This window comes from Perca fluviatilis, chromosome 13, assembly GCF_010015445.1.
Source record: "Perca fluviatilis chromosome 13, GENO_Pfluv_1.0, whole genome shotgun sequence".
NCBI lineage: Eukaryota > Metazoa > Chordata > Actinopteri > Perciformes > Percidae > Perca > Perca fluviatilis.
The window spans coordinates 6,005,735-6,025,403 of NC_053124.1; the positions used below are offsets into that span (position 1 = coordinate 6,005,735).

The window sequence follows — 19,669 nt, forward strand, 5'->3', positions numbered from 1 at the left end:
AATGTCATACGATGTATTCAAACACTACATTACAATGCCAATATTTCACCAACGATAGATAACACTGACACGGATACAAGCAGATCAGACACAACGTGCGAGATATATCTTAGTAAATAAAGCATATACGAACAGAAGGTGTCACCAAATATGAAATACTCTTCACTCTCTCACATATAATAAAGTCACTTTAGTCACAGTCAGTAAAGGGAGTTGCGGTTGAATTTTGACAGGGTTTACAAGAGCGTGATAAACAAGGCGAGCGCTATTCAGCAGGAAGTCAAGCCATAGCAGCGAAGTGCGCATGCGCCGCAGCTCTCTTCAATCTAGGGCTGCGTTTCTCTCCATAAAACGGTAAGGACAAGCTATTTTTTTTACTACGTGATTTAAAATATACTTGGCTGTAAAATATCAGCCGATCTTACGACACTAGCGGTAGTTTTAGCCGGGTATTTCGGGTACATTTCGGATGGGGTTCAGCCAGCCAGGCTCGTACAGAATGGAGGGGCAACGCCGCCGCCGTGCCGTTGTTTGCTGTACGTGCCGCCGCACAGGGAGACGTCATTTTGAGGGGGAGCGGAGAGTTAAAATGCAGAGTTACGAAGGGACGTACGGTTCAGAGACAAGCGGCACGTAACCGTCACACTGTAAATGCACAGCTTTACCCGCCTCGGACAGTAAAGTACACAATATATTGTCCAGATTACCACATATTAAGTTACGCCCTTGCGTTAGCCATAATGGCTACCGCCGAGCCTAGTCTGAGAGGGTGTGTGGATCTCAACAGCGAAAACCACTCAGCTGCCCACGGCGGTCGTGATAACCCACTTAACTTTGGGACGTAGTAGGAGTCTTTTATCTGCAGCCAAACGGATGGATTTAGCTCAAGTATAACTGTGAATGGTCTGCTAAGCCCACGTCAGTTAGCATCTTCCTAAATGCTACAAACTGCGGTTTCTATTCCCCAATGTGCGAGGGGAAACCACACACTAGCGTTACCGTTACATTTTGCTCAAAAATCAGACAGTTTAAAAAAGTGTGACTGCATTGACAATATGCATTGATAACTAAACAAAGCACGGTTTATGATAATTTACCTGCCGATATGGTCTTGTGATTAATGCAACATTAGCACACCACAAAGCAGTTTGTTTAATAATAATAAAAACTGTACAGTTTATGTTATTATAATAACGTTAACGTTACCCATATTGTCTGTCTGTGAAGTGGCCACAGGCGCGAATTTTGGGTCGAACCATTTCTGAAATACAAAATGTTATTGAAACAAGTACCGTTAGCTCAATGGTTGGTTAGTAATTAGTGGATAAAACATTAAGCTTATATTCGATTGAAATTGATTAATTCGTCAATGTTAACATATTGACCATGTTCTACAAGTGGTTGCTAACTACTGTTTCTCAGAACGTTAACATTAAAGTGACACATTTCTAAATGAAGTTTGGTTTATGGTTTTCTTCATGTTGGGGAAAGCGAAATCTAGCTAACAGCTCTTACAGAAGATTGTATTACGTTTTATTTCACCTGCCCTTAACGTTACATGCTTAGCTACATGTAACGTTAACTATAGTATACACTTGGGTTAAAAAGGTCAGTTAACTAGAACTTTGCCTAACCTTAGCTAACGTAAAGTTAACTAGCTAGCTAAAGTTAACCAGCTAGCCTAATGCTAGGCTATTAAAACTAGATTTGGGGTTCTGAAATCCAGCTAGTTCCTGGTGCAACTTGTGCCTACCGTCACACAAGAACCTGAGACATATATGGGCTTCATATCATCTTTCATGGTATATTTTTTTATGTATTAATTCTTTTTCAGATGAACAAACTCCTTGATAACTGTCGTATGAAAGCAGCCCCCCTCTGTAGACTACTCTGAGTGTGATGGCGACCACCGACGAGGTCACGGTGTCCATGGCGGAGGTGGTGATGGTGAAGAGTGACAATGAAGGAGACCCAGATGACCCGAACAAGACTCAGGTCATCCTCCAGCTCCAGCCGATCCCCACTGGGTATGTACCCTAGGCAGGTGTACCCTAGTCTATATCGACGATGTTGCATTTCTGGGATTGTTGAGGTGCTGACGGAAATTCCGCCAGATTTCCCTTATTTCGGCCGGATGTCCCTCACCTTCCACTTTCTTTGTGTTGGCATTTTAAACACTGGTGGATTTATGAGGACTATAGTTAACTGTAGGGGTGGGAATCACCAGAGGCCTTACGATACAATATCATCACAATACTAATAATAAATTTGGCCTCCCTCAGGTGTATTGTAAGACAGTGAAAGTGAAATACTTTACCTTATTTGAACATTTACTTTTTTGTCCTGCACCAACAACTACATGGATGTGCACAACATCGTCTTTTTTTATTTTAAACATATTTCCTAATTTCAAATTGTGTCCCCCAAGAGGAAACTTTGTCAACTTCTGTTTTATCTAAAAAGATAAAAGTCTCAGTTTTTTCATCTCACTTCAATTTTATTGCTGCAAAATGGGATTGTCAAGCAGACATAGTTAACTGCTCCTCAGATCTCTGCAGGGTAAATCCCAAGGATGTATTAAGAGATCCAGACAGCTAGATAGACTATCTGTCCAATCTGAGTTTTCTGTTGCACAACTAAAACTACTTTTGAACATTCACATGTTCCACCAAAACAAGTTCCTTTCCGGGGCTATTTTGCAGAGACACCGCTGCTCCATCCGGTGCTTAGCCGATTGTGACGATTGTGATTGGTTTAAAGAAATGCCAATAAACCAGAGCACGTTTTTGTCCCATCCCAGAAAGCTGTGTGGACTAGCCAGACCTTCCTCCACAGCACTGTGGAGGAAGGTCTGGCAAGAGACAAGGTGTACCCTAACTGAGACTGAAATTACAGTTAATTTCACTTCAAGACAATGTAAAGAAACCGAGACAGCCACAGGGATGCTAGATGATCAGCCACCATTGATTACATTGGGACAGAGAGTGCTTCGCCTAAGTAGATACTTTGATACAAGATAGATAATAATCCATACTACCAAGAAGAAATGTGATAAAATGCCAACTGCTTTCTTTACAGAGATGAATCTGCTGAAACCGATGCAGCTGTCATGACTGTTGAAGCACATCCAGGTAAGAGATTGTCAGAATAATATTTGGACAACTTAAACTAAAAACAACGTTTTAGCGATGCTTACACTTTGCACATTACAATAGGGCCGCAGCTAACGATTATTTTCATTGTCGATTTATCTGTTGATTATTTTCTCGATTAATGCATCACTTGTTTGGTCTGAAAAATGTCGATCAACATTTCCCAAAGCCCAAGATGACGTCCTCAAATGTCTTGTTTTGTCCACAACTTAAAGATATTCAGTTTACTGTCACAGAGGAGTAAAGAAGCTAGAAAATATTAACATTTAAGAAGCTGCAATCAGAGAATTTCTTTCATAATAAAGGATTGAAATGATTTTTTATATATATATATATATATATATATCTCAATTAACCAATAATCTTCGCAGCTCTACATTACAAAAACATGTTTTCCTCCGGCGTTCTCATGTGTAAATGTGTGTATCTTTTTAATCTTTTAGATCAAACTGATGGAGAGGACGTTGAAATTGGCTGTCCCATAACATGTGGCGAGAGTAAAGCTGTGTTGCTAGTGAAGAAATTTGTATGCCCAGGAATCAATGTAAAGTGTGTAAAGGTTGGTATTCATCATGGTTTTTAAAGACCGTTTAAAAAAAACACTCGGAACTTAACTTAACTCGGAAAAAATATGAACAGTAGTGAACGGGGAGAGGCAAATTATTTTTTGATCCCGTTTGAATTGAGCCATGGATTACAAATATTATGTTCATCAATTTAAAAGATAATTTTTCAACCAAAGAAAGTCTCAGTTAGCCGTAGGTTTGTCATATGACCACTTACAATTCACGCCACCTAGCTCGATGCTCGACTTGCTCGCTAGCTAGCTAGCTTAGCTCTGTTCCACAACACATGTAACATTATCTTACCTGATGTGTTTTATCCAGTGAAGTATTTTCAGCAGATAAGCAAAAGAACAAGCGAGATCCTCTGCTCATTAGAGTAACGTTACATCCCCGGTACGATACACACAGACATCGTAGCTTCAGCGAGACGTCATCCATGTGACATTGTAGTGTGATTGTCTTTCTAATTACGGATTTTCACAGTCTTAGGGCCGTTACAGAGTCAACGCGAGCAACGCGAACAAGCAACGCGAGCGACGCGCTCCCTTTCATAGTCTAAACAGTGGGCGCAAGTAGACGCAAGCGTCACGGACGATGCGTGAAATGCAATACACCGCCCACGCAACAGGGGGTAGCAGAGTGCTCCACGGCGTTCGGTCGGCAGAGCCAGACCCTCCCGGAGAGTGGCTCTTGTCAGGGAGCAGCTGGCTGGCTGAGTTCTTTTTTTTTTAAGATGCTGGCGTGTTTCCCCACCAGTACAGTGTGCTACGATTGGGCAGCACTGACCAATACATTGATAAAAGGTCGCTTAAACATGGTTTAGCAGGTTTTAAAAATATAAAGATACATTTGGGTCTCTCTCTCTCCTCTTGAGGAGGGCACACAACATACACAACACACAACGTTGATACATACCGAAAAATGTGACTCAGTAGTCCTATGTTTGATGAAATTGCACAGATATGTTGATTCAATATTTTTTTAATGTACAATACGTGCAGTGTTGCCCCCACCGACAACGCATAGTATTGTGCACATCGGCGCGTCGCGTATCAAAAGCTGGGACGACACATTTGGCTACGCATCGACGCATAATGGCCGCCGAAGCGTAGCGATGCGTAGCCTTGCGGACGCGTATGCGTACCGATGCGTTGACTCTGTAACGACCCTTATACTTCAACAGTTTAACAATGAACTGAGACTTTCTTAGGTTGAAAAATAATGTTTTAAATTGACGAACATCATATTTGTAATCCATGGCTCAATTCAAACGGGATCAAAAAATAATTATTATCTCTCCGTTGACTCTCGTTCATATTTTTTCCGAATTAAGGTCCCATGCACCGGAAGTAGAAGGGCGGGACTTCGGCTCTCTATTGTTCCTCTTACCTGTAGTGGTATTTATCAATCTAGATAGTTTTGGTGTGAATTGCCCAATGTTGGAGATTAAACTTGGTTTGTGATGCTCAATGGGCAAAAAAAGCATACATTTGAAAAAACTCAACAGCAATGTCTTTTTCCTGAAATCATGACCCGGTTACTCAAGCTAACCTGAGCTGTGTCATGGATGAATTTGTGTATTTTTTGGCGTTTTAAACATTACAAGCTGAGTACCATTTAGTTCCATTATATTGGAGATAAGGCAGACATCTCTGTGGCCAATATCTCCACCACTGGGCAACTCACACCAAAGCAATCTAGATTGATAAATAGCACTAACAGATTATTTGATTTTGGGGTGAACTATCCCTTTAAGTCTACATTGAAGCAAAACAGCAACTGCAGCAGGGTTTCACTATTGGTCTTCAAATGCTCATCCATATGCTACTATATAAGATAATAGACTAATATTGAATGGTGAAAAAGACATTACTGTACATTAGGGCTGGGTATCGTTCAAAATGTTTCGATACCGGTATCGATAACGTGACCGTGACTTAAATACCGGTTCCTAATGCCAATTTTATAAAACGTTACACGTTGTAGAGACATGCAAACATTATTAGATCTTGGTAGAAGAATGCTGCATGCTTATTGGCTCACTGACGCTGGTGAGATTTACTCCTTAGGTATTTAAATTGTGTATTGAATGACGAGGCATTTTTCGACACTCGATACTTTAGAGCACATGTGTCAAACATAAGGTCCGAGGCCCAAACCCGGCACCTCGCAGATTTTGATCCGGCCCGCATATCAATTTAGGTTCACAATACATTTTGGCCCACCTAGTTGTTATCGCCTTTTCCAATGCTGTAGGCGCTTTTTTTTCAACGTTTTTGGCACTTTTTCCCATGGGTTTCTTTTTTTTTTTTGCTTTTTTCTATGATGGCTAAGGAACTTTTTTGCTGACTTTTTTGGGGGCTTTATGTGGACCAAACTGTAAGTGAGAAAGCTTTATGAGACATGCAATAATACAGTCAAAATATTTGATTTTTTCTCTTAAATGAAAGCGTGTCGAACTGTCTGGCCCTTGATGTTCTTTTCATTCTCCAGTGTGGCCCTTAATGAAGTTGAGTTTGACACCCCTGTTTTAGAGGCAATTCGGTGCCTAAAAAGTATTGGATTCAGTACCCAGCCCTACTGTACATAGCTAAATGGCAACTAGGTCATTCAATAGGACAGAAACATGTTCTACTTCTGGTCCCAGAATAACCACATTGAACCACCTGTTTATTTCTTCAAATAGCATGATGCTGATTACAACTACAAGTGGCCATGTGCTTACATAATTGAATGTTCTGGACAATGAAATAGGATGAATGTTCTCTTTTTATGCTTAAAGTTTTTGCGGATGGTCTTGTTAGTCTTTTCAAACAAAGTGTTATGAATGAGTTGAATTTAACAAGTTACTATTATAAAATTATAGCTTGTCAAGCTGAACCTGTAACAAGCAGCTAAAACCAGATTTTTACCATACCTTTTTCTTTCAAGTTTTTCTGGTCTCGGTATCTGCTAGTACCAACAGTAAATTGTAGGCGGTGTCACAATTGCATACATGCAGTAGTTTCCTTATTAAGAGAATTTATTTTTATGACAAATATAAGCATGTTGGTTATGACGGTATAGTCACTAAAAGCACTTGGTTTTTTTAAGATTTTGTTTTGTGGCATTTTTGCATTTTATATGGTATCCACTTCAAACACGAGGATAGATTTACTTTATCATCGGCCATGACTCACTGCTGCCCAACACTTGACCGACTCCCACAGCCCATAATACTGTATGTAGTGCACATTTCGACACAACGTAAAATCCCCTCAGCATGGTAAGAAAACCGATACTGCCGTGATTTTAAAGTGCCAAAGCATAAAAATGCATTCTGCTCTTGCTTATAGCATCACCATTTATCTACAGAAAAAAAAGAACCGTTTCTCCGGAGGGACCCGCAACGTTAGTTTTCTGTGAATAAACGGTGATGCTATAGCAAGAGCAGAGTGTGTGTGTGTTTTTTTTTTTGTTTCCCCGTTCCAAGTTGATATTTTCCAACGCACCTGCACAGAAGAATTTTTGGATGTGCGAGTTTCAAAAAAAAAGCCAAAGCATGCCTGTTACTTTACTCAGGCAAAGCAATCAATCAATCAATCAATCAATCCGACTTTATTTGTATTTTTTTTAACACTTTTCATACATATAAAATGTAACACAAAGTGCTTCACAGGAACCGCACAAAGCGATAAGTGGCTTTGAAATTAATAAAACACTCAATAATAACATCATTGACTCAAATTCAAAATCGTAGCTGAGGAAACGCTATGTGGTTTCCTAACTAATACTCTCTCTCCACTAGTATGAAGACCAGCTGATCAGCCCCAAGCAGTTTGTGCACATGTCTGGGAAAGCCACTCTGAAAGACTGGAAGAGAGCCATCCGGATGGGTGGAGTCATGCTAAGGTGAGGGGACTTCTATTTGGTTTAGTGAGCCCAAAGGCTATATTTCAATTAACCCTTGTGTTGTCTACAAGGAAACGTTTAAAATCTAACTTTTGGTCACCTTTTTCGACACTTTTGTCGCTTTTCCTGATGTTTTTGTCACTTCTTTAGTCGATTTTGTCACTTTTGTTCGTCGTTTGTGTCACTTTTCTCTGTTTTTGAAGCTTTTCCTGACATTTTTGTCACTTTTTTCAAATTTCTTTTTTGTCACTATTTCCAAAGTTTTTGTCAATTTTTTTACCTGTGCTTTTTGACGTTTTTTTCTTTCTTTTTTCACTTTTTTGAATCTTTTTCCAACATTTTTGTCACTTTTTTCAACATTCTTTTATCGCTTTTTTTTCTTCCAAATGCTATAAAATTGAAAAAACAACAACAAATTCATTGAAAGTAGTGAACTGATCATTTATTTTACTTGTGAAGAGCATTGTAGGGAACCATCCATGTTTTTTTTGTTTGACAATTTGGTTGAAAGAAAACCCCAAATTTCTGATATAGAAGCTTTTTGAAAAAGGGTGAAATTTGACCTGAGGGTTAACTGAGTTGAGGGTTAATCTGGTTGCTTGCACTACACAACATTATAATTCATCACAGTCTTCATGCAAACTCTTGCATATGTTCTGCGAGCAGAGATGATGTGACTCATCCAACATGAATGAATATCCAAAACGATGACAAGATCAAATATTGTGTGTAGCTTTATACGAGTGAACTAAGCAGACATCATTCCAGAACTGCTGAGCTGTAATGACTCTGGGCTTTTCACCAAACCTCCTGTGTTTCTTTGATTCACTGTCTAATGCATATGGAGTATTCTGGGGGGAAAAATGTATCTTATTAATTAGGCGAATCTCCGTGCGAGATGAGACTCCTTTCTCTGTTGCTGCTGCTTGTTTCGGCGGCCTCTGTTGATGTTTTTTAAAAGCAGCTACAGACGCAGCTTTTTAGTCGGGCGTTCAATTATTGAAAAAAATCATAATCACACTTGTTTTGGTCAATATTGAAATAGCGATTATTTAACACAATGACTCATTGACTTGTGGAAAGATGTTGCATTCATTGAACTTAAAAAGTAGTGAAACAAATCAACAGTGAGAATACCTTGAACTGTGACATTTCCCTTTAAAATTTTTCCCCTTGGAATTGTTTTCTTCCATTCTGAACACATGACAAAATAAGGCTTCACTTGAAACGTACTGTGCAAAATAATTGTTTTTCTCAATTACATTTTTTTTTGTGATCGTAAGGAGCTGAAATCGATTATAATTTTATTTAGTTTATTTATTATCTTTTATTGTCCATATTACTCATGTGGATTTGTTTATTTTTTATTTTATGTGTATGTTGTGTGTGTGATGTCTTTAAGCTACTGGGACCTTGAATTTCCCCTTGGGGATCAATAAAGTATCTATCATGTGATTGCAGTAGACATAAAATAACATTAAAAAATATATATATATATTTTTTTATTGGGTATCGATGATTTGATTTGGTTTTATTAGGATCCCCGTTAGCTGATGCAGAACATCAGCTACTCTTCCTGGGCTCCACACAAAACATGAAACACACAGATATGACATTTTCAGACAAAACAACCACAATGGGTTTTCACCCTCCTGTTTTCCTCGGGTCAAATTTGACCCATTTTCAAAATTTCTATCAGAAATTTGGGTTTCTTTCAACCAAATTGCCCCGAAATAACACGGATGGTTCCATACAACGCTCTTCACCAGTGAAATTAAGGATCAGATCTCTACTTTCCTTGAATTGTGGGTGTTGTATTCAATTTCATAGCATTATCCTGACTAAACTTTGACATATCTGTGATTATCCATTACCTTTATTCCTCTGATCCTAACCATTAGTCCAAATCATTCCTCATTTCTGCTTTTTTCTTACACAAAAATTAGGTATACTTTCATATAAATGATGTTTATTGACCATTAATAAAGTGTAAAACTAGTGTAAATGAGTTGGTTGTAGTGGTGAAGATACTGGTGGTAGTTGAAAAAAGAATAGTGCCAAAAACGTTGAAACAAGCAAGCAAAATGTCAGTATCTAAAAGAGTGTTCATTTTGACCCGGGAGGACAACACAAGGGTTGATGTATTCATGTATTTGGCCTGTGAAGCACTTTGTGACTCTGTCTGTGATAAGTGCTATATAAATAAACTTGACTTACTTGTTTAGGTTCATGGTGATAAGATGTTTCTCTTTTTATTTTTATTTTTTACAGAAATATGTTATCCGTGCAGCTTTACAAATAATTCTTTCATTTAGAAATATACTGCACTGCTTGCGTTGTGGGATGCTTGTATTATTTTTGCGTTCCTTTTTCTCTCCTCTGAATATTCCTACGTTTGTATGGCACAAGAGTCAGTTGTTGCACTTCTCGTAGTCACCCATGTTGGTTGATTAAAAACTGGGGCCACACCAAATCTGTGGACGCAGAAATCCGCAGAACTTCAGCAGGTTTTGTTTTTTTTATCCTGGATCACCATTGAAAACTGTAAAACAAAATTCGCAGATTCAGTTTGGGCCTGATTTTATAAAGCATGCAGATGTGTTACTGATGGAATCAGTGGTGGCCAATCAAAACGTTACAACTTTAAGTTTGATTTCTGCTCTCCTAGAAAAATGATGGATTCGGGTCAGCTTGACTTCTACCAGCACAGCACACTGTGCACCAACACATGTCGCAGCACCAAGTTCGACCTGTTGATCAACAACACGCGTTTCCCTCCGGACGGCTCCGGGCTGACCACGCCCACATCCTCTCAAGGTGAGAACACACCAAAGTCGTTTTGGCTTTATGAATTTTGTGTCAGATTATGCCATATTTTATGAGTAACAAAACTAAATGTTTTTTTGCAGATGTATGGTACCGAATGGCAAGAGTCAAATATATAAAAAAAAAAGATAACTATGTTTGTCGTAAAACTAGTATAAGAAAAAAAAAGTATAAGACTGAAAATAAGTAATTAGAAAGACTATACGCAAGCAAAACTGGATGTGTAGACAGAAGTGCAGTAGGTTCATACTTACAGTTTCATTGACACTCCCCCTGCCGCAAATGTTTTGGGTCTGAATGCCCCGTAATAGTGTGTAATGTGTCCATTGTCAGCGTCATTTCCCCGCTTCCCATTCATCTCTATGGGAGCAGCCGTGCCATGCATTCTGGTAGCGCTGCAGGGACTTTGGAGAGGCGGCGAGCCGAGCCGGCCGCTCCTCATTTGCATAAAGTTGGTTGGATTCAACTTTATGCAAATGAGGAGAGGCACCGCTTCTCCAAAGTCACCGCAGCGCTACCAGAAAGCTGACGGAACTCTTTTAAACTGACCCGTTGTCGATCCGAAATAAAGACAAATTCAGAAGCTGCACGGCCTATTTCTCGCTTAAAATGTTGTCAGAAACACGTTTCGGGGAACTATTTTCGTGAAATACGAGATCGTATTCCAAACGAGCTGCCATTATGGTCGGTTTTGAAATTTCGGGAGCAGCCAGCCCCCCACACATTTTTTTTTATTTATTTTCATGACTATTTACATTGTAGATTCTCACTGAAGGCATCAAATCTATGAATGAACACATATGGAAGTATGTACTTAACAAAAAAGTGTGAAATAACTGAAAACATGTCTTATATTCTAGATTCTTCAAAGTAGCCACCCTTTGCTTTTTTATTAATAAGGGAAAAAATTCCACTAATGAACCCTGACAAGGCACACCTGTGAAGTGAAAACCATTTCAGGTGACTACCTCATGAAGCTCATTGAGAGAACACCAAGGGTTTGCAGAGTTAGCAAAAAAGCAAAGGGTGGCTACTTTGAAGAATCTAAAATATAAGACATGTTTTCAGTTATTTCACACTTTTTTGTTAAGTACATAATTCCATATGTGTTCATTCATAGTTTTGATGCCTTCAGTGAGAATCTAAAATGTAAGTAGTCATGGAAATAAAGGAAATGCATTGAATGAGAAGGTGTGTCCAAACTTTTGGCCTGTACTGTACCATGAGAGATGCTCCGACACTCTAAACGTAGAGTCAGCTGGCAAAAGTTTGCTGCACGTTTTTAATGTACCAAACAAGCAAATTCACATGATCTTAGTTCTTCATTACTGTGCTTTATTCTCAGATATTGGACACACCAGCGTAGAGCTGAAGATCTTTGCCCGGTCGGGTTCGGTCTTAATTTCTATAATTTTACACAGGCTCGGGCTTGCGCTCCGGGTTGCGGGCTAAATGAGCGCTCAGGTGATGCGTTTCGATTAGCGCAAAAATGGATGTTGAGGAGGTGAAACGGAGGCTGGCCTCTGGAGGACTTATTTTATTTCTTTGTTCCAACTTCCAAGTGGCCTATAGCCTACGTTAGTCATAAATAAATTATGTTAAAAAATGTATAAATGACTCATTCTTGATAAAGGGCAAAACAGCTGTGTGCGTGTGCACATTTGAATAATGTCGGGCTGTAAACGGGTTCGGGCTTTTAAAAAGCTGTCAATGAAAATGTACTTGTCGGGCTCGTGCCGAATTCTGTCGTGCTCAAGCCTTGCCGCGCCGAACTTTTAAGGCCCGATTACAGCTCTACACCAGCACACACGACAGTTCTTTTGTTGGTCTGTGTTCCTAGCATAATGCCTGCTCTCTTGTGTGAATTGCAGCTCAGGTGGTCCTGGGTAATGGTGGGACAGCGGGCGAGGACAGAACAGAGGTTCTGAGTGCGAAGATGGACTGGATTTCAAGCTCGCTGGAGGCTGCGGACAGAAAGGAATCGCACGAGATCTCAGGTCACAGAGCGCACACATCCCATCGCAGACGGTTCATTTCAGCCCAGCAATAGCTTTAGCTGGAGATCATACGCACATAAACACGGGGCACAGCGGCGACTGAGACTTGCGTGTGTTGTCTGTTCTGTCCACAGAGGACACGCTGAACTTCTGGAAGGGTATCGCCGATGTGGGTTTGCTGGGCGAAGTGGTGACCAACATCAGCACGGAGCTGCTGGAGCTGCTGAACGGCGTGCAGCAGCGCAGGGAGCCAGCTGGCTTACAGGACACAGGTACGGAGCAGCGCTAAAGTTCACTTGCTGCTGTGGAAGCATAATCCAAACTAGAGCCTGACCGATAAAGGATTTTTAAGACCGATATTCCGATATATCGCCCGATATATATTTAAAAAAAGAAAAATCCAGAAAAGCGTAACAAAACATAAACAGATTTCCCTAACATTAGTTATTTATGAGTCCTCACTAAAATCAACTTGTTTGTTTTATTGTCACAACAGAACAGAGGAACATCAAAATATATTAATGTTCTGATAAATAAAATTTATAAAAATACAAAAAGAAATGAAACAAAGTCCTTTGAACAAAAACACAATAACCAAACAAATCTAAGAGTGTTGCCAACAGGGACGTTGTAGAGCGCCCTCTGGTGGACAAACTATGCAACGCCAACACTCAGAACATGGTTGAAGGGGGTTTCGTCCATTTTTATTTTATTTTGTAAATATTCCTTTATCTGCCATTATAAATGCCGATACCCAAAGTTTGAAAAATGCCTAATATCGGCCGATAATATCGGCCCGCTGATATATCGGTCGGGCTCTAATCCAAGTAGACCATTATATGGGAGTTAGGGCTCGCTCCAAGGTGCATGAACCAGAAACAAATGGAAAGAAAGAACAAATTCAGCTGCCGATGGATGGAAAAAAACCAACACCAGAAAGCTTTTTTTTTTTTAGAAGGGCTACTGTTGGTTTTGTGTAACGATATTGACTGGAAATGTAATGATGTTTACAACAGCTGAATTTGTTCCTCCTTTCTGACTGACCAAGTGACCCTTTGATTGATTGCCGCACTGATCCCAGATTCCTGTCTGGTAGAGGTGGCGGTGCTCAGCAACCTTGCCCAAGTGTTCGGCCTGCTGGACTCGGTCAAGAAGACGCTGGAGAAGACGAGGCAGCAGATGGATCCCAGCCAGGAGCACACCCTCAGCACGCTCACCAGTGAGTACAGAACCAAAGCAGGGGGTCACTTCAGAAGCCGCCTCACGGATTCTCTTAAAAGGGATAGTTTGGCTTCATTTTTGAAAGCGGGGTTGTACTGTATGAGGTACTTATCCATTAGTCAGTGTATTAGCTACAGTAGATGGCCGTCGGCACGCCCCCAGTTTGGAGAACTAGGAGGGAGTCCCGACACGGAAGCTAAGCAACGTACTGCTGTGCATGTGGACAGCAGCTAAATGCATTTTAGACACCTGAAAAAAGGACCACCAAAAAAAAATATCTACTGTATATCAGTTTAAGTGTTGGCTATATTTAGAATATTTTCACCGCTTTCCCTCGCTGTCAGGCAGCCCTTTTCAACAGGGAAACTGAAGCCGTTATATCCGTCTATGTTCTCCTCAAAGCCACCAGACTCCTTTGGCAAAAACAATCATTTTTACCTCGCAGAACACGGGAGTTGCTGGTCTACCTCTGCATCGATCAGTTAGTTATTTTATTTGTGTTATTGTGATACTTTTGGTGCTTTAAAACGTTAGTAGTTAGTCGTCCCCTTCCACAGCAGTACACTGCTAAGCTTCTGTGCCGGTACTCCTGCCTGCCTCTCCAAACCTCTCCAAACTACTGTAGGTAGGTAGATATGTTGTCTGGCTTATGTATATATTAGGTAGCCTGACAAGCCATACCCACATCAAGATATTGGGTCTGGGAACTCACCATTGACAGGGCTCAATCCGAGGGGTGGGGATTCTTTAAATTCCCTCTGGATTTTAGGATAGCAAAAAAAAAAAAAAATTATAAAAAAAAAAAAAAAAAAAAAATCCTTATCAATCAAAAAAATTAAAAAATAAAAAAAAAAAAAAAAAATCCTTTAATGATTTCAGTGCCGTCCTTTGTTCTTTTCTCAAAGAAAAGTTTAACTCCAAGTCTTCCAGAAGACCGCTGTTCCCAGCAGCAGCAGCCATCAGCCCGCCCATCTACTCTATACACGATGTGATTGGCCTGATTAGAATTTGGTTTTTCCAGCTCACAAGTCAACGGCGAGTTCCTAGACCCCACCCCTGGCTGCAAATTAAATTTGCTGCCACTAGGGTGCGTCTAGATTTCTAGGCTACATATAAGGTGTTTTCTGTACAAGTAGACCCATCATAATCACCATCACCATCATCATTGTCTATTAAGACAAATTCTTTTATTGGGAAAAAAGTGAACAATGATGTCACAGCAGATTGTTAAATGACTCTAGACAATAACAACAACAAAATGCAGTAATCCAGAGATACATTTTATAGCTAGCGCTAGCACTTAGTTTAGTTAGACACTTTGCCAATTTTCTGTACTGCCGTACGTGCAGATGAATGGCGCCAGTACCGGGAGGTCCGCCTTTACCCGCCGGTAAATGTCCGCTGGATGACCTGCTTCAGAAGGGTTGAAAATCAGCGACTTAACCTCTTTCGTGTTTAGCTTAGCGCAGCACCATTGCAACCATTGACATCGCCTTGTCTGGTTTTAAAAAACCCAGATGGCGACGGCCAAATTGCCAAAACGGCAGTCCACAAACCAATGGGTGACGTCACTGCTGCTACAGCCACTATTTTTACAGTCTATGCTTCAACACTGACAAGTATCCCTACACCTGAGGAATGAGACTGTGTATTTAAGACAGGGAGAAAGGAGGAGGGATAAGATCATTTAAAAATGTTGCCAACATGTTGTTTGTCATCATACCTTAGCACTCTGTTCACTATTAGGTCCTTTTTTCTTGGTGTGACGAAACAATGCCACACTGTTTGTCATGTTGACATCTGAGGTAGGAAATAAAGAGGATAACATTTAAGTACAGAAAGAATTATAAATAGTTATTTTTGATTATTTATTGAGTTAATATATTAAGTAAAATCCCATTCATCATTGTCTTGGATTGGCAGTTGAATCATCAGTACAAAAGATGAACAACAACAGAGTTATATCTGGATATCTGGTTCTTTGATTAAAAAGGCAAATTACCTGATTTGACGATGCAGGACTTTACTATACAAATAAGGGAAACAAGCCCAAACCAGTAGCTGTGTGCTCAGATGTGTAGTCAGCTGTTTGTGTGAGTTTGTTATGTTACCACAGTGTTTAAATACTGAAAATACGAACTAAAAAGGACAGATGACATTTTAATTTAGTCACTGTTGTGTATGTTTTGAGATCGGACTTGACATTTGCTGGTTTAAAGGAACACTCCGACTTATTGGGACTTTGTCTTATTCACCGTATCCCCCAGAGTTAGATAAGTCCATACATACCCTTCTCATCTCCGTGCGTGTCGTAACTCTGTCTGACGCACCCACCGCTAGCCTAGCTTAGCACAGATCCTGGAGGTAACCAGCTCCATCTAGCCTACTGCTCCCAATAAGTGACAAAAAAACCCGCTAATGTTATGATTTGTATAGTCACAGCGTACTGGGAACTATATTCTCAGAAGGCGAAGCACTGCTACTTCTGCTACTTGGGCGGAGTGATTTGCAGCACCTGAGAAGCCCCGTGGTGAGGAGCAGAGAGTAACAACGGTGCTTTTCAGGTGTTGCGCTAATCACTCGCCAAGTAGCGAGCAGATAGCATCTTCTGAGAATATAGTTCCCAATATATATGGAGAAGATGGCTGTGTCTCATGTGACCTTGTAATTTGTACACGCTGTGAATATACAAATCACAACATGGAAATAGGAAAATATTGGCGTTATTTTGTCACTTATTGGGAGCAGTAGGCTAGATGGAGCCGGTTACCTCCAGGATCTGTGCTAAGCTAGGCTAGCGGTGGGTGCGTCAGATAGTTAGGACACGCACGGAGATGAGAAGGGTATGTATGGACTTATCTAACTCTGGGGGATACGGTGAATGAGCCGAAGTCCCAATAAGTCGGTGTGTTCCTTTTAAGTATACCCACCATCTTAGATAAATGTTGATGTCAGATATCAATCTTGTAGAAGAAACTTGAGTCCTGTGTTGTGTGCTCTGTGTAGACCTGGAGGTGCAGCTGGAGGAACAGAGGAAGCAGCAGCAGGTGCGAGCTCTGCTGTCCTGCCCGCAGCCCGCCAAAAACAAGACTCCCACCAAGCGCCAGACCAAGCGACCGCGTCTCCAGAGGCCCGCCTCCACCACCACCCTCATGACCTCGTCCCTCAACCAGCAGGCCGCCCTGCAGCCCCAGCAGTTCACCGTGCTCTCCCCCATCTCGCTGTCCTCGGTGGGCCAGCCGTTTACCATGGCGGGCCTGCCCATCGCCTCCCTGGCCCAGTCCTCCAACACGGTCACCCTGCTCCCCGCCGGCTCGCAGCTCTTCACCCGCTACATGGTGACCGGCGGAGACGGAAAAGGGGACACCATCACCTTGCACCCGTCCTCAGGCCTCACACTGGTGGGCACCACCATGCAGGACTCCAGCCAGCTGGGCACCATGGTGAGCCCCATAGAGCTGCTGCACCTGAGCCAGCAGGCGGCGGGGGGGGGGGGGGGGGGGGTCAGGTGATGGACGGCACCATGCTGGTGCAGCAGGAGGTGATGCAGAGCGAGGCGGAGGCCGGCCAGGAGCACACGGTCATCGAGATCAACCCGGCTCCCATGGAGCAGGCGGTGGGGGTGATGGAGCTGCAGCTGAGCGAGGAGTCGGGCAGAGACGGGGCCGCCATGATGGTCCAGAGCGCGATGGATGTGACGATGGCTGCAGCGGGGGAGGAGGAGACGCAGTGCCAAATGCAGGAGGCACAGACTGGGGGGGTTCAGGGGCTGCAGCTGGACGCCAGCGGACAGTTGTCAGGGGTACAGATAGTGGTGATAGAAGAAAACACTCAGGAAGAAAACACGGTCAAATGAAACGCACCTCTTATTTTATCCAGCAGAGCAGGTATGGACTCATACGGAGCCATCACAGACTTGTGAAACTGTAAATACACAGAATTTCCAAATCCACAAATTGCCTTGGCCTAAGACCAAGCTCTAGGGGTAGCCATTTTTGTGTGTGTGTGTGTGTGTGTGTGTGTGTGTGTGTGTGTGTGTGTGTGTGTGTGTGTGTGTGTGTGTGTGTGTGTGTGTGTGTGTGTGTGTGTGTGTGTGTGTGTGTGTGTGTGTGTGTACATACATGCTCCTCTCAACTTGTTGATTTTCATTGAAACAAAAAAGACATCACAACAAGGAATCTACAGTATGCTTCTGTTTGTTTTGTATTTAAAGTATGATTCTAGGTTTATTACAACTTCGGTTAAATATGTGTAATTTTGGCTATGATTTCGAGCTGTAATGACAACTTTGTACTCGCCAAGTTAAACACTGAGACATGAGAACGTGTAGATTGTAAATATTTCTCATCAGAAGTCAAACGGGGCCAGACACCTGAGTAGTCAGACAATCAGGTTAGCCACACCTGAAGTGTCCCCGGACCCGTACCAGGTTCGTTTTTGCTACTGAGCCGTGAGGAAACAAACTGATTTGGCAAAAAGAGCTGAATAATGTTAACATTTCAGGCTATTTTTGCGAACCTATGGATACTGATTTTGAACTTAAATATGTCGATCAACACCGACTTAGCTCGATCTAATCCCTCGATCTGTGAATGCTGTGCTCCTGTTACTGTAGCTACAAACTAGCTAACGTTTAGGAGAGAAAAAGTTTTTAAAAGAGCTGTACAGTTTCCTTAGCCTGATGTCTAACCTTTTATTTAGGTCACAAAAGTGGTTCACAACTACGTTGTAGATATAAAAATGATCTGTAGAGCTGTGTCTGTTTACAAGCTGTCTGATCGTCTGCCTGCTTGCATTTCTTGCCCCATGTGGCTTCGTTGAAGAGATGTCGCTGTGTCCCCAGATCTCAGCAATAACCTCAGTCAGTACAAAGTCATCAAAACCAACAGAAACGATGGCCAAAATGACACCAAAAAAAATACCTCTGTTGTAATAATCTGGAATCATCCTTCAAGCCTCCACGAACAACCTGAGGACAAGGGAATGCACTGCAACTGTAAAGTCTTAATGGTGCTGATGGACACTGACTCAGTAGCAGCAGGCTGCCAGTCCCAGCCCTCTGCTGTTGATCAGACGTATTACCAGTTAACAGTGTTGCTGTCACTTCAGGCTGGGATTAATTGCACTGTTGTGTCGTAGTGTCGCATCCAAGCTGTAATGTTTTTTTGCACTGTGTGGCGTCCTTACAGGACTACAGGAAGATGTTCGCAACAATGCCTGCTCTCCAAACATTTCTTTAGAATTTGAGTGGTTTTTATGTGCATAGTTAAATGGAAAACAGACTCAACTTCTTCTCTCACTGGATTTGCATCGCTTATGCACTTATTCTCTCAGTGGTTTCTTACTGCCTGTTTTCATTCACAAACTCCATTTTTTTACTGTGTTCATCTACGTTTTTTTTCTCAGTATGATAGATAGTGTGAGCTACTGGGCTGATTGTTTAAGTCAATATATATATATATAAAAAACAAACATATGTATACCTAAATGTCAAACTTGGTATGCCTGTATTTTAGTGTCATTTATTAGTTTCCGAACTGAAGAGTCGGGCCTCAATGTTTAAGTTGCAACATGGATTAATTTATGCTCCCGGCTGTAATTTACATCAACAAAGACTTGTGCATTTCCAATAATTTAATTTAACAAATGAGGGTATTTGCATACTGACTTTGTAATGTGTTTTAATATCAGATTAAAACAGAAAACAAAACAAATGTGAATGGTTGTTTCAGTGTTGTACCACCAGAGAGCGCTGTGAGCTCACTCCACCACGGGGCTGAAACTGGCGATGAGTGTTACAGCTGCATTAATACACGGTGGAAAATAGTCTGCTGCTGTAATCTCTGACTCCTCCATGTGTCAGGCTTATTGCAGTATACAGTGTAATCTGCACCGTCATGGGTGCTGTCCGTGATGGGCAGGCCTCTCTGGAGGCTGAGCCGTGCTGACAGGGCACCAGGTCTCGCTGGTAATTACGTTTCCCTCTTCTTATAGCCCCAAATATTTCCAGACAGCC

At 41.5% G+C, this 19,669-nt stretch overlaps 1 protein-coding gene across 1 annotated transcript; it reads left to right on the forward strand.

Annotated features, from left to right (window-relative positions):
* Positions 1-237: 237 nt before the first annotated feature.
* LOC120571199 (glucocorticoid modulatory element-binding protein 1-like) lies at positions 238-19,367 on the forward strand. The gene is given in 11 exon segments (XM_039819984.1): positions 238-354; positions 1,835-2,027; positions 3,079-3,131; positions 3,596-3,711; positions 7,506-7,609; positions 10,278-10,426; positions 12,307-12,432; positions 12,567-12,704; positions 13,529-13,651; positions 16,660-17,145; positions 17,148-19,367. Coding segments are annotated over 10 exon segments (1,785 nt in total). The 5' UTR covers positions 238-354; positions 1,835-1,899; the 3' UTR covers positions 17,510-19,367.
* Positions 19,368-19,669: the final 302 nt, after the last annotated feature.